The sequence below is a fragment of the Sceloporus occidentalis genome, unplaced genomic scaffold (genome assembly GCF_023333645.1).
Source record: "Sceloporus occidentalis isolate IW3139 unplaced genomic scaffold, rSceOcc1.0.p SCAF_1, whole genome shotgun sequence".
Lineage (NCBI taxonomy): Eukaryota > Metazoa > Chordata > Lepidosauria > Squamata > Phrynosomatidae > Sceloporus > Sceloporus occidentalis.
Window position 1 is genome coordinate 21,091,583 of NW_028316981.1, and position 10,958 is coordinate 21,102,540.

At 42.7% G+C, this 10,958-nt stretch overlaps 1 protein-coding gene across 4 annotated transcripts in view; it reads left to right on the forward strand.

Moving 5' to 3' along the window:
- Positions 1 to 6,939, forward strand: part of VARS2 (valyl-tRNA synthetase 2, mitochondrial) — a 28,957-nt gene extending 22,018 nt beyond the window's left edge. For 3 of the 4 annotated variants that reach the window (XM_089515438.1, XM_089515446.1, XM_089515457.1), the window contains 9 exons: positions 1,003 to 1,071; positions 1,164 to 1,242; positions 1,858 to 1,985; positions 2,248 to 2,400; positions 2,743 to 2,952; positions 3,210 to 3,321; positions 4,140 to 4,321; positions 5,171 to 5,320; positions 5,916 to 6,939. In XM_089515438.1, the coding sequence (XP_089371564.1) occupies positions 1,003 to 1,071; positions 1,164 to 1,242; positions 1,858 to 1,985; positions 2,248 to 2,400; positions 2,743 to 2,952; positions 3,210 to 3,321; positions 4,140 to 4,321; positions 5,171 to 5,320; positions 5,916 to 6,017 (1,185 nt within the window). In that variant the 3' untranslated portion in view covers positions 6,018 to 6,939. Of the gene's footprint in view, positions 1 to 1,002; positions 1,072 to 1,163; positions 1,243 to 1,857; positions 1,986 to 2,247; positions 2,401 to 2,742; positions 2,953 to 3,209; positions 3,322 to 4,139; positions 4,322 to 5,170; positions 5,321 to 5,915 lie in introns of those variants that run through there. The other variant, XM_089515465.1, reaches the window with a different exon arrangement.
- The last annotated feature ends 4,019 nt before the right edge of the window (positions 6,940 to 10,958 follow it).

Sequence of the window (10,958 nt, forward strand, 5' to 3'; positions counted from 1 at the left end):
AGGCAGCCAGTGTAGAGATTTAAAAATAGGTGTTATATGTGCATCTCTAGGTGATCTGGTAACTAACCTGGCTGCCATATTTTGGACTAATTGAAGTTTCTAGACTAGGTACAAGGGTAGCCCCATGTAGAGCGCATTACAGAAGTTGAGTCATGAGGTTACCAGCGCATGTACACAGTCTCCAGATCCCTTGGTTCCAGGAAAGGGCATTGCTGGTGTAGCAGCCAAAGCTGATAACAGCTTGGCCCAGCTTTCTAATCTTTTAAGGTCATTTTGAATTTTGATTCTCTCCTCAGGGGTATTAGCTATTCCTCCTAATTTGGTGACATCTGCAAATATATTCCAAAAAGCAAATCTTGATTTTGCCATTTTATATAGGAGACACCATTTTACTACACCACTGTATTTAATAGGACTGGAGCATCCATGGATTTTGGTATCCACAGGGCAACCTGGAAGGAACCAAACCCCAGTGGATACCAAAAGCCTACTGTATTTCCTGCTTGGGTGATGAAAACAAGTACTTTCCATTTAACTCCTAAAGCCTTTAGCTCTCCTTTGCCAAAGAGAGTTCTGCTTCAGTCATTGCCAGATTTATGCACACACTAGGACAGCTACACTTTAGGGCCTCAGAGCATGGTAAATACCATAATAGATATTTTGTAATAACAGGCATTTTAATGGGGCAGGTGAGACTGTAAGGCTTTTTATATATAACATAGCTTAGAAGCATCAGCATGTCTTAAACTGTCCTTGACTGCAATTTGCTGTCTATATAACTTTCTCATAATCATATTGATTATGTTCTTCAAGGTAGACATGATAGCAAAGTGAGATTCTCAAGATGATCAGTATTTCAGACTCTACCTCTGCCATGTAGCCATGTACAGAATATATAGCTAGCCCGTGATTGTGGTGGAATGTAACAGGAAGTGGAGAGTTGCAGATTCTCCCTTATTAATTCTGACTTCAATTTATCCTGAATTTGTCTTCCTGTTTCAGATTCTACAGGAGAAGCTTCAAAATAGCAACTTGGATCCAAGAGAGGTTGTCATTGCTATGGAAGGCCAGGTGAGATTATCTGTTCCCTGGATACCCCACTCCCCATTAGTTTCTGTCCCTTCGGAGTGTCATAAGCTAATCCTATCTTCATTCCTTTCCAGCGAGGAGATTTCCCTCAAGGAATTCCTGAATGTGGCACAGATGCTTTAAGATTTGCCCTCTGCTCATATTGTGCACACGGTGAGAAGTTGGGTCATTCTCCTTACAATCTCCTGTTTATTAAATATGAGATGAAGTGGCTGGCAAGGCTGAAGTAATTATGTTTTCATTCTAGGGTCCTGATTGTAGTAGGCCCCTGTTGTTAATGAAACTCACACTTGATCATGAATAGTATTTGTATGAAATTGGTCTGAGATGTCTGGCAGTAGTTCACTGATAATCTACTGATTGATTATCACTTGGTGTACCCCATCGTTCATTGAAGAGTTTTGGTGTGGTATATATGGAGTAGTCCCAATGTACCCTCAGAGCAACCCTGTCCAAGTGAGTTTTGTAGCTGAATGGGGATTTTCCTGCATTTTAATTACTTTATTTAAAATATTTATATTTAGTGGGTTCCATCAAGTAAGCTTGTTTAAAAAAAATTAAAAACTTTTTTTTAAAAAAAGCTGCCTTTGGCACTAATGTAGAAAGATTGAATGGAAATGCTTTTTTTCAGATGAAGTCACCATAGTAACAAAATTACAACACAGAGTAAACATTAGCTCTAGTAAGAAAGGGTGAGAATGTCAGTTATAAACTTTAATTATAGTAAGCATTTTAAATAAATATACCTCTCCCCCCACTCTGCATCAGGCAATGGCATTAACCTGGATGTGGCCACAGTGGAGAATGCCAGTCGTTTTTGCAACAAGGTGTGGAATGCTCTGAAGTTCACTTTGGCAGCCTTGGGAGAAGGATTTAATCCACTGGCTCCAGAGGAGGTAACTGGGAATGTGGATAATGGCGATAGATACTTGCAACCCATACAGAAGTTTGGAGGGCATAGGTCTCAGGGTATGATCTGAGGGAGAATGATGCAGCAGTCTTGGTGAAAATAAATAGGGCTTGGCAACTGGTCAGTGCCTAGATGGAAGACCAGCTGAGATTGTTATGGAGGCTGCTTTGAGTTGTAGGGCAGAAGGTGGGATATATTTATTCTAAACAACTGAAGCTTTACTGCCACTCCTTTATATCATCCTTCAGGTCTTCCCTAAGTCTCCAATGGATAAATGGATTCTCAGTCGTCTGTATCACACAGTGGTAGATTGTGCCCAGTGGTTTGAAGAATATGAACTGCATTCTGTTGCCTCTTCAGTCCATCTTTTCTGGTTGCATGATTTCTGTGATGTCTACCTGGTGAGTTCCCCTGGGATCCAATTCCAGCTGCCTCGGTTAAGATGAGGGGTTTTGCCTTAAATCTTTGCCTGAAACAAGAGTAGGGAGCATTTGAGTTCCCAGATGTTTTGGCCTACAGTGCTCCTCAGCTCCACCCTGTGGAATTTATAATCCAGAACATCTAATCCTCTATCCATAGTTTAAGATGTAAAAGCAGACAAGTCAAGAAAAGGGGGGAGATGACTGTAGTATAGGGAGAATGGGGATTTTGGATTCTCACTGGAGGCAAAGATGAATAAGCACGCTCCAGAAAGCCCTCATGGTCTCCAGTTCAAGCTAAGATTAGTGTCACTTCCCACACAGGAGTCTGTAAAACCCATACTGAGGAGTGGGGATCCATCTCAGCTCCTTGCCACCCGTCAAACTTTGCACAGCTGTGTGGACCTGGCTCTGCGTCTCCTGTCTCCCTTTATGCCTTTTCTCACAGAGGAGCTCTGGCAGCGGCTTCCCAAGAGGGACTCCAAGTCTCCTCCCAGCATCTGTGTGGCCAGATACCCAAGCAAAGAGCACCTGGTGAGTCATGTAAAAGGTGGAATAAGTTAAACTGGGGTGGGAGTTGGCATTTCAGTGTCATTAAGGTCTCCATTCACAAATCAGGTCCATTTGAGGCTTACTTTGTAAACATTTCTTTAGGGAAAATGGCTCTTCATTATTGACTCTGTTTTGAATTTCCTTACTGAACAAACTACATTCTAGATTCTGGAATTTGACTCAAGTCTAGTAGAAAAGACTTTTTCATATGCATCCCATTCCTTTCCCTTTATTTCCAGGCTCACTGGTGTCATCCTGAGGAAGAGGCAAACTTCCTGTTGGTACAGGAAGTTGTCAGAGTGGTGCGTTCCCTAAGGGCAACTTACCAGCTCACTAAAGCTCGGCCAGCAGGTGAGGCTTGTCACATGTGTGCTGTGGGAAACTTTATTTTCCCCTAGGACTGGGGGAATTGCAGAAGTCCCGAGATCCTGGACTATAGGAACCTTTGGGACAAGCCCCAGTAAATGGTTAGAGAGTTGTAGTAAACTGACTTCAGCAGTGAGAATTGAATCCATATACCCACTGATTCTGGCACCACCTGAGTTTTTTTAGGAGTCCTACATCAGTGAGCACATGTGAAGGGACTAAAAACATGTCCTCTAAGCCTGATCCCCTCTTCCGTATACCAACTTAACCTCCATCCATTAGGCAAAAGATCTTAGTGGAGTGTGAATGGCTGGATGCTGACTATGTCTGCTATCTATTTCCTAACTCCTAATTCTGGAATAGAGACTACATTGATACCTTCCATCAATGGTACAGAGGTCAGGGAACAGAGCCAAGAGGCACATCAGCACTACCTCCCAAGGTGACTCAGCTTTCCATCCTTTTGTAGGTTGGTAAAATGAGTACCAGCTTGTTGGGAGCAATTGGCTTACACATTGTATACCATTTAGAGAGTGTTTAGTTCATTGATAAGCAGCATAGAAATGTACTTTCTATTGCTATTAGGGAGTGCTAGTTCACTGATGAGCAGTATAGAAATGAACTTGCATTCTTATTGCTATATATAATTGGACAGATGGATGTTATGATTCTGCTATCAAGACAGATACTCATCATGCACTGTAGAAGGCATATCTCATTGCTGTCCCATAATGGTTGATAACTATGAACTTTTGACTACCTGAGTCTAGACTGTTTTTTTAACCCTCTCTGTCTATCCCTAGTATATCTGATCTGTCCAGAGGCAGTTCCACTTAGTGCATATAAAAACTATTGGGAAGCACTGCAGACTTTATCCTTGGCTGGATCTCTGAGGTTCCTTCCAGATTCTGAGGGAGCAGAGCCACCTGCAAGCTGTGTGTTTGCAAGGGCAAACAGTCATACTGACATTTATGTGGATCTGCAGGTAAGACCAAAAATGGGTCATTTATGGGTTCAAATCAATGGGGTTTATTAGGAAAATGTAGAATGATGGTGAAAACTGAAACGTATGGTGGGACGATTGTGGGCCAGTGTCAGACAGGAGATTATAAATTTGAATTACCTTATTTATATATTTTCTTATCTTTCTCCCAGTGCATTACCCAAGGAAACCTACAATGTAAATTAAAATAAAATACCACTAAAAGCCAATAGTTATAACATTATTGTTAAAAAAAAAACAGTGCTTGGAGGCAAGCCCTGAACTAAAATAATTTTGAAGCATTTAAAAGCATGACAGGAAAATGGGGTGGGGGGAGAAGGATGGCACATCCCCCATTAGAAGACCCTTTGCAGGAACACTGTCTAAATAAAAAGGCCATTAGAAAAAGAAAGTGATTGGGATGTCCGGCGGCAGCAGCAACATTCCAGTGTGCAGTAAACTCCCATTCTGAGCCCCATCCCATTCCCAGAACGGGGCCGTTCCAGGGCCCGTGCGATAAATCTCTGTTATACCACCTTATCAGAGAAGCAGATAGATATTGGAGGAGAGGACCTTAGCTGCACCAGCTAAACTAGTCTGTTGCCTTCTGGTATAACAGAGATTGTTACCCCATTGTCAGTATGGGGGTGGTGGGGGTGGAGGGTGGAATTTGCTTCTCTGTTCAACATTTATATGTCAAATGAGGGAGGGGTGCCATCTTGTTCTTTGTCTCAAACAGGAAATTATCTTAAATCACCCTTGAGTATGGTGGTGAAGAAGGGGAAGGGGTTGCATCTTTGAATGGTACCATGTTCCAAAACAGATTGTCTGAGGCTTTTGTGTCACTTGCAGGGGTTAGTTGATCCCCAGAAGGAGCTCCTCAAATTAACATCTCGGCAACAGAAACTGGATCAGCAGCTGGCAGATCTCACAGTACGTGTGGAAAGGACCAGATATCAGGAGCAGGTCTCCTTCAAGGCAAAAACTGCTGACCAACAAAAGGTACTATTTCTCAAAGCTTTGTAAAGTTATCTTTTTGGACTGCAATTTCCAGAGTCCTGCCAGATAGTCCAAAAAAAGGTAATGTTTCCAAGTTCTGCTAGCCCTTGTGGGAGAAAGTGGGGAAATAGCCACCAAACATTATAGGGCAGAGATTTTTAACCTGTGACCCATGGAGCCCATAGACAGGTGTCAGGTGTCCATGGACCAGGCGCAAAAAGGATTACCTCCCCTCTTTTGATTTATTTCCTGTTACTTTGAAAATTGTCTTTTTAAGGGGACTTGTTAAATGTCAAATTATGTGAAACATTGCTCCAAACTCCATTCATTCCAAACCGCTGTAGTATGGCATGGGATACAACTCAGCTAATGTGCATTTGTTGTTGTCATCATCACCATATTATGGGGAGATACCATAGATTTCATCAGCTTCTCAAAAGGATCCATGACCTCCAATGGTTAACAACTACTGTTGCAGCGATAATTCTGAAGGTTTTTTCATCCCAGAAGTTATTTGAATAACATACCATCACAGCTGTAATGCACCATCCACAATGACTCATTATCCACAAAGTTAATCTCCATCATTCCTTCACAGATTTCCTTGTTTCGTTCCGAGTTGGAAAAGGTGAAACAGGCTATAACAACCTTCCAGAAGATGACTAGAAAGCAAAAATTGTCTCCTGAGAGGAGTGAGTAATGAGAACTATATCTATATTATACCTATTCCAAATAACTGGATTCATTATGAGACGATGGAGACCAAGCACTGGGGAATCCGTAGGAAAGTTCATGAGACCCTGAGGCACCAAATTCTGTGATGAACCTCATCTGCTGAGATCAATGTGCATTGCTTTTGTTTGGACACTAGGAATGAACATTTGAATTCCAGAAACTCCACTATCCAAATATTCATCTTAAACCTCCCACAGAAAGGATATTTATGTCTATCAAAGTTCAGTTTTGGCCTTTGCTGCTGCACAGGTTGACAGACAAAAAATGTACAGAACCCTTGTCTGGCCGCTAGTTGTCACTCTTTGAACTAAGAATAGCCTCACATTATTCATGTTTCTTGGAAGGTGTGGCATCTTTCATTTTGGGGTGGGTGGGTTGTTTTTTGTTTTTTCAGCCTGATTGATTCTTCTCAAGGGATGAACTACACATTATGTGTAATTTTGATTGTTCCTGGAGACAGCTGCAGCCACTTGTCAACAGTGTTTATATAAACATGGACATTGGAGTTTTGCTCTTGTAAGAGTATGGGAAAAGCTGTTGCGAAGGTATCTGTGGCTGTCCAGTTTTTTAATATGAAGGTTTCTGTATGAATGCACCCCCACGATTGTTAAAATACTTCATTTGGAGAAAGATTTTAAGAAAAGATGACTGAATAATAATTATACAGATTTTTAAAAACCTTGAATTTGAAATGAAAATACATTTCATCAGAACCTGAAATGGAATATCAGCTGGTTTGAAATGTACATCCTCTATTAAAAGGGCCTGCAATATTTCCTTATTTTATTGTATTATATTTTTGAGAGGTAACAAGCAAACCAGTTGTATCTTAAATGGGTTTGGCAGAAAAGGATGGGAATTGTGGAATGGGTGAAAGGGAGAGAAAGCAAGAGTCTAATGTGTTTCTGGCTGTAGTCATTAGGAATGTCATGGCCAAGGATGGACAGCTCATTGGGTTAGCTGAATTTCCTCTGATCTAGTGGCTCTTTAGATGTTTTAGATTGCAATTTACATGATGCCTAACCATTAGCTTTTTTGGATTGTTGTCCAAAATATCAGGCTGGAGATAGATGGATCCCAAGCTTCAGCTTGGAGATGTGGCCACAAATGGAGTACTTGAAGTTTGAGCATTGTCCTGGAGCTGATTTGAATGAATGAATGAATGAATGAGTCTTTATTTATATACCGCCGTTCCTTCGATCACGGCGGTTTACAGAATAATAAAATACAAGTTACATTAGCAAAAGTCCCCCATATTAAACAGTACAAGATTTGAACTTAAGTAGCTCTACAGCTGCTTAAAATGAGAAAAATCACAGGGAAAATTTGTTTGAGCTTAAAGGAGCCATATTCTTTTTTTGAATGTACCTGAGCTAAAACACTTTCTTCTAAGTGTTCTGGAGATAAATTCTTTGGGTGGGAAGGAAGGGACAGTGTTAGCCTTTATGCAAAGATAACAGAAGTATCAATGTCTACTGAAGCTAATTTTCATAGAATCATAGAATTGTAGAGTTGGAAGAGACCACAAGAGCCATCCATTTCAACCCCCTGCCATGCAGGAAATCACAACCAAAGCATCCCTGACAGATGGCCATCCAGCCTCTGCTTGAAGACCTCCAAGGAAGGAGACTCCACCACACTTCGAGGGAGTTTGTTCCACTGTCAAACAGCCCTTACTGTCAGGAAGGTCCTCCTAATGTTGAGGTGGAATCTCTTTTCCTGCAGTTTGCATCCATTGCTCCGGGTCCTAGTCTCTGGAGCAGCAGAAAACAAGCTTGCTCCCTCCTCAATATGAAATCCCTTCAAATATTTAAACAGGACTATCATTTCACCTCTTAGCCTTCACTTCTCCAGGCTAAACATCCCCAGCTCCCTAAGTCGTTCCTTGTAGTGCATGGTTTCCAGACCATTCACCATTTTAGTTACTCTCCTTTGGACACACTCCAGTTTCTCAATGTCCTTTTTGAATTGTGGCGACCAGAACTGGACACAATATTCCAGGTTGGGGCCTGACCAGAGCAGAATATAGCATCATGAGCATCATGGCCTTCTTGGACAGAGCTTAGCAAAATTCCTTTGACTATACCCCCAAAAGGTCTACTTGGACTGTTTTTTTTAACTATATAATGTCCATGTTGGAGCAATTGGGAATTCTTGTCCAAAAAAGATAAGTATTCCAAACTCTGTATTTGGATCCATTTTTCTCCATCCTTGAAGTCATCACACTCAGTCTCTGTTTTGGGGTGAATTTGAACCCCAGGACATGACAGGACACTTGCACCTATCACACAACAAACATTGGTTGCCTCTGGCTATGGCACAGTTCCCCATGTTCTGCCAAGGGTCAAGGAGAAGGGGGACAGGCAACTGGGCTGCATGTCTTTGATGGTGTCCTAAACTACAGTAGAAAAGACTGTACATCTCACCACTGGTTCTGTCATATTTGCAGAAATGGTTGCTGGGGAAGGGCAGGCAAGTGCAACCAAACACTGTTTACAGGATGCAGATGTAACTTTTAGAACATCTCCATGTGCTCTCACAGTTGTAGCAGAGGGTAAGTACTATGTTGCTTAATGAAGAGTCCAAAGATCCAATTGGACCTGTAAAGGTTCTCTGGGTCCCCCTCCTTTCTCCTGCCTGAGCTAGATGGGGCCCCTTGAGGCCACCTCTTACCTAAAGAACTCACTGCTTGACTCCCCACACTTTAGCAACACAATGGGACACTGCTGAGAATTCCCTTGCCAGCCGTAGAGGCATGTGAAAAGGAGTGCAAAAGAGGCAGAGTACATTCAAAGAAAAAAGGCTTTATTAGTAAGGAAATTCTATAGCAAGAGGAAACCTACACGAAAAACAACCTGTCTTCCAATCACAGGGCTTGGTTTCCTGAATGGTGATTCTACTTTGGGAGCAATGTGTCTTGTGTGGCATGGCACTCCCTCCTCCATTGGCCAAGGCTTGCTAGTCTAACCCATTTGTGTGATTTGCAGAGGCCACGAAGGAGGAAGACAGGTATTTGTTGGAATGGTCATCTGCAAATTCACAGAAATCCCCCCTCATCCTCCCCACGCAGTCGTGCCCCTGCCTCTTCTTCGGTTCAGAGCTGCTGCTCGGCGTCCATGGAATTGAGGATCTAGGCAGGAAATGAGCCCAAAAGGGCAGTTGGGGAGTGGGTGGGACTACCGCCAATACGCTTCTAATATCTCCAAGAAGATTCCGAAGCTAACTGCCAGATGACGAATTGAAGAAATACTGTTACAGGTAAGCAACCTGTCCATATATGCCATTGGTATTTGAGGATGTCAGTTCAATGGCATATATATGTCTGTACCTGGCTTCCACTCCACCAAATGCATCTGAGGAAGTAGACTGAAGTCTACAAAAGCTCATGCTGCCAACTTCTTTCAGTTAGTCTCAAAAGATCTATGTCTGGTTTCCCAGTGACCAAATGACATGGAAGACCAAAATACCCCCCAATATTGCAGGACATTCAAAATCACTATACACTGTGAAGGTCTAGTAACCTTTCCATCCAATAATAATAATAATAATAATAATAATAATAATAATAATAGGATTTATTTATATGCCGCCCAATCACTGGGAATCCGGGCAGCTTACAACAGAGGGGATAAAAGACGGTTCCCTGCCCTCAGGCTTACAATCTAAAAAGACATGACACAAAAGGAGAAGGGAATGGTGGGGGGGGGGAGGGGATCAGGTCCAGCATCCTTCTCTCCCTCTGAGGCCTGGATCAAGGCAGATGGACTGCAGGGAGGGCTCTTCTTCTTAATCGAGGCCGGGCCCAATGGCGTTGGGCCTGTCCTTTCGCTCCATCCCAGGCCAGATGACAGTTGGAAGGAGGGAGGGGAGGGCTCTTCCTCTTCAGGCCCGATGGCGTTGGGCCTGTCCTGTCCCTTGTACTGAATAAAGAGATGTGCTGTTGGCGGTTGCACTGAGGGTGACCTGAAACCTCTTAGCATAATCCTGATGTGGTCACCAACAAGGCTGGGTCCACATAGGACCGATGAAGAACCGAAAGTTGGGTGCCAACAACTTCCTTGCCTTCAGTCAACAGCATGTGTTTGCTGTGCTCAGGAACCATGTCAGTGTCAGGATCAACAACAGGGAGAATCCTAGTTGCATCAGAATTGGATGCAGCCACCATTTAGATCAACTTAGGCTTCTGCTTACACTGGACCTTAACATGGCCAGATTCCCCACATGGAAAGCATTTCATATTACTCCTGTATTTTGGTTGGCTTTGGTGCTTAGAAGACAGCTGCTGATCAGGTTTTTGTGCACCTGTTGGTGAGAGTTGTCTTTGCATGTAAAGTGGTGCTCTGGCCTCAGCTTACAGGGGCCTTCTGTATTCAGTTGTGCAGGTGGCTCTCCACTGGTCTCCAAGTAACAATCTGCTGCTGCTTCTTCCAGTGTTTTTGGCTCCTTGTCCAGCACATGGAGGACAAGATTAGGGTTGCCATAAGTCTGGACCTCTAAACCGGGACAAATGTAGGCCAAATGTAGGACAAAAGTTTCAAATGGAGGGCACATTTTTTAAAAATGGAGGACATGAGAACAAAATTGACGTTTTTAAAAAATGTTACTATAAATGCATGTTTCTTAGGCATGATCAAAATGGAGGGCATTTGGGCATTATTCCTAGAAAGAGGCCAGAAATGTACTTCCCTTTCTGGCCAACCCCCCTCCCCCATTCCAAACAGCACATTTGGGCATTGAACATGGCTTTACTTAACATGGCAATCTCTTGCATATTTCAGAGGCTTATTCCATAACCAAACTCTTTGGGTTTCACACTGAACATGCTATGCATACTGAATATGTCAAGGTGGTTTAACAAGAAGTGGGTTTGCCCTCGGATTCAACTGTACTTCTGAGAAGTGTGTAC